This window comes from Sinocyclocheilus anshuiensis, unplaced genomic scaffold (assembly GCF_001515605.1).
Source record: "Sinocyclocheilus anshuiensis isolate Anshui unplaced genomic scaffold, SAMN03320099.WGS_v1.1 scaffold405, whole genome shotgun sequence".
Lineage (NCBI taxonomy): Eukaryota > Metazoa > Chordata > Actinopteri > Cypriniformes > Cyprinidae > Sinocyclocheilus > Sinocyclocheilus anshuiensis.
In genome coordinates, this window is record NW_015539855.1 from 471,474 (window position 1) to 474,366 (window position 2,893).

Consider the following 2,893-nt stretch of genomic DNA (forward strand, 5'->3'; position numbering starts at 1 on the left):
GGGCTCTGAAGAAAAATCCTGCTTTGATTGGTCAGTATTGTTCTGTATTGGTGGATTTGGATGCCTAAGGCTATATATGCGTGATTGGATAGTGGTGTTTTGTTCAGGGCATCCACTGCCCGGAGCTTATACACAGACCTCTGTACAATCCCCAAACAACTAGAGCAGCAAAAGTTGCATGACTGTATCAGCAGAAAAAGGTCATTTGTAAGGAGAAAAAAATTAAATATTGGGAATTTGGACAATATACACAACTGTGCAGTTCAAATATACAAGATCCACACACTGTGTTGCTGCTAATAGTGTTTAATTTATTCCTTTGTGCTTACTTACTAGTCAATATATATAAACAGTTAATTCAGTCATCAAAACAAGGATAGGAACACAGAAATATAACAAAAACAGTTTCATTTTGAACAATGGTAAAGTATGTAATCTAAAGAACTTTTCCCAAACACAGCACATACCTCAGAAGTTGTGCGTTTGTGTGGTTATCTAGCCTAGAAATGCTCTATACAGCATGAGAGTGTGTCTGAATGTGGGGTCTTGCTCCATGCAGAAGGTCAGATCTCTCAAAGTGACTCGAATCGGTGCTCGAGTTGCAAACTGCCCACATGAACCTAACAACTGGGCAGACAGACATAAAAAATATTTTTTTGAGCCACATGGACCTAAATGGTTTTTCTCATATGAAATCAGTTTAGAAATAATTCATGATAAAACAATAGCACCTGCTTGATATCATCACAAAATCATAGTGAAAAAGAAGTACACTTTAGTATACTTACACTGATATTACTTTAGTACACTTGTACGTACGTTAGTTGCAAATAAATGAAAATGTATTATAGTTTAAATTTAATTAACAAACGTTATTAAAGTCCGTGTGAACCGGAAGTTGCTGCCGACTTTATTTCAGTATGGTGACGTTATTTCCACCTGAAACAGAATATTGAGTAGAGGGCGGGGTTTTATTTTTGCACTCCTCCTCTCATCTTTCACTCGCAGCAAACTAATGGTTGGAGGGGTGTGGTCAGCACCGATCCTAGACTTCTGGGGGCCCTACGCAAAACTATGTCGTGGGAGGCGGGGGGTATGAGTGGTTATGAACGAATGTATGAAACGCATTTGTCTGTGTTCACTCAGTCTCGAATTGCGCTCACGGAAAGCACTTGAGAAACAGTGTCTCTTCCACGGCTCGGTACGTTTTCAACTCATTTTTTTTAGTCTCGAGCAAGACTGTACGACATTTACATTACATGATTTGACTGATTTTTACGTAGATAGGGCGACAGCGCACCGCATTAAAAGAAATGACCATTCATGTTTTCATAACCGCTGGCCAAATTAAAAAACTAATCTTTAAGAGCAAGGGGGCCCCCTGGTGTTTCAGGGGCCCTATGCAGCTTGCGTATTTTGCGTATAGGGAGGATCGGCTCTGGGCGTGGTTAAGCAAATTCTGCCCAAGCCATCAAACTGACATAATCAGAGCAAGAGTGCCATTCTGGAGCGGAAGCAAATGATCAGATTTTGATTAAAGATGACTAAAACAAACAATTTTTTTCAGAGGATTAACTTGCACGGATTAATTGCTCACCTTAAGACTAACAATGCGCGCTAACATTTCATGCGGACTTTAAATAAAAACTTTAGAGTGCTTTTCTGACCCAATTAAGTAGAACTTAAAGGGATAATTCACCTTTAGTTGCTGGTCCCCTTTGACTTCTATAGTACGGAGGAAAAAAAACAATATGCAAGATAATGGGGACCAGCAACTTAAGTACATCACTTTAAGTACATCTTCATATGTTGTTTCATAATTAATTATGATTATTCCACTATTATCTTGGAAAAAAGGATTAAAGTGTCCTGCCAAATACACTGACAAACATTTATGATAAATTAAAATATAATTTTATTTATATTAAAACATTATACTATATTAAACAGTATTTAAAAATATTACACATCTGCACTGAAATTACACATCTGCACTGTACTAAAGTTTAAATGTAGTAAAAAACATTGGTTTGATTGCTTGGTCCGAACCCAAGTTCGATAGCTCCCCCCTCCCCCTGCCCCCACTGGACTGCGTTCATATTTTATTTGGGTCAGAATCACGGTTCGTTTGCATCATCAAGCCAGCAGCTGTTTACCCCATTGCTTAGTAACGACGGCACAGGAGAAGGTGGCAAAATACATAACATTGCTCTCTTCACTTTTATATATTTATATTTTTGAACGGTTTGTTTTGTTTCAAAAGCTTCAGTACGTAACGGCAATGACGTCTGTCTTACGAATGTACTGTAAATGCTCTAAAGAACAATAAAGGCAAATAGAAATGAGATATACAGCTATCTGCTTGCAGCGTCAGTCACGCTCGTCAGGAAAGTGAGTGAAACACACATACACATTTTTATCAAATAATATGTCATTAATAGCGGTTCACTTCCGTGATTTGGTACGATTGCGTTCACATCAGCAATTAACCATACCAGAGTTCACTTGAACCGTACCCCAGGCCACCCTTTTTAAGCAGACTCGGGTACGGTTCGCAGTTGCGCACCTGAGTTCAGAAGAGAGCGTTCACATCATCCAAACATATCGAACTCTGGCATCAATCAAACTCAGGTGTGCACCAAAAGTGCTAGTGTGAAATAGGGCTGTGCGATTAATCGAAATCGAATCGAAATCGCGATTTGAGACGTTGCGATTTCCTAATCGCAAAGCCTGCGATGTGGACGCGATATTACTCTGTTCCAGAGCATATGCATGATTTAAGCCTTGAGTTGCAATCTTACTTGCCTTGGGCAAGAGTGAGCGCACCTTCGTTCTCCCCAATCAGCACTGCTCTAGCCAACTGCGTAAACACCCACCATTAAAACAAAAAAAA

At 39.4% G+C, this 2,893-nt stretch overlaps 1 protein-coding gene across 2 annotated transcripts in view; it reads right to left on the reverse strand.

Annotated features, from left to right (window-relative positions):
• Window positions 1-297: 297 nt before the first annotated feature.
• Window positions 298-2,893, reverse strand: part of taf4b (TAF4B RNA polymerase II, TATA box binding protein (TBP)-associated factor) — an 18,442-nt gene continuing 15,846 nt past the window's right edge. For both annotated transcript variants that reach the window (XM_016481166.1, XM_016481165.1), the window contains exon 15: window positions 298-627. In XM_016481166.1, coding sequence (XP_016336652.1) covers window positions 496-627 — 132 coding nt within the window. In that variant the 3' untranslated portion in view covers window positions 298-495. The remainder of the gene's footprint in view (window positions 628-2,893) is intronic.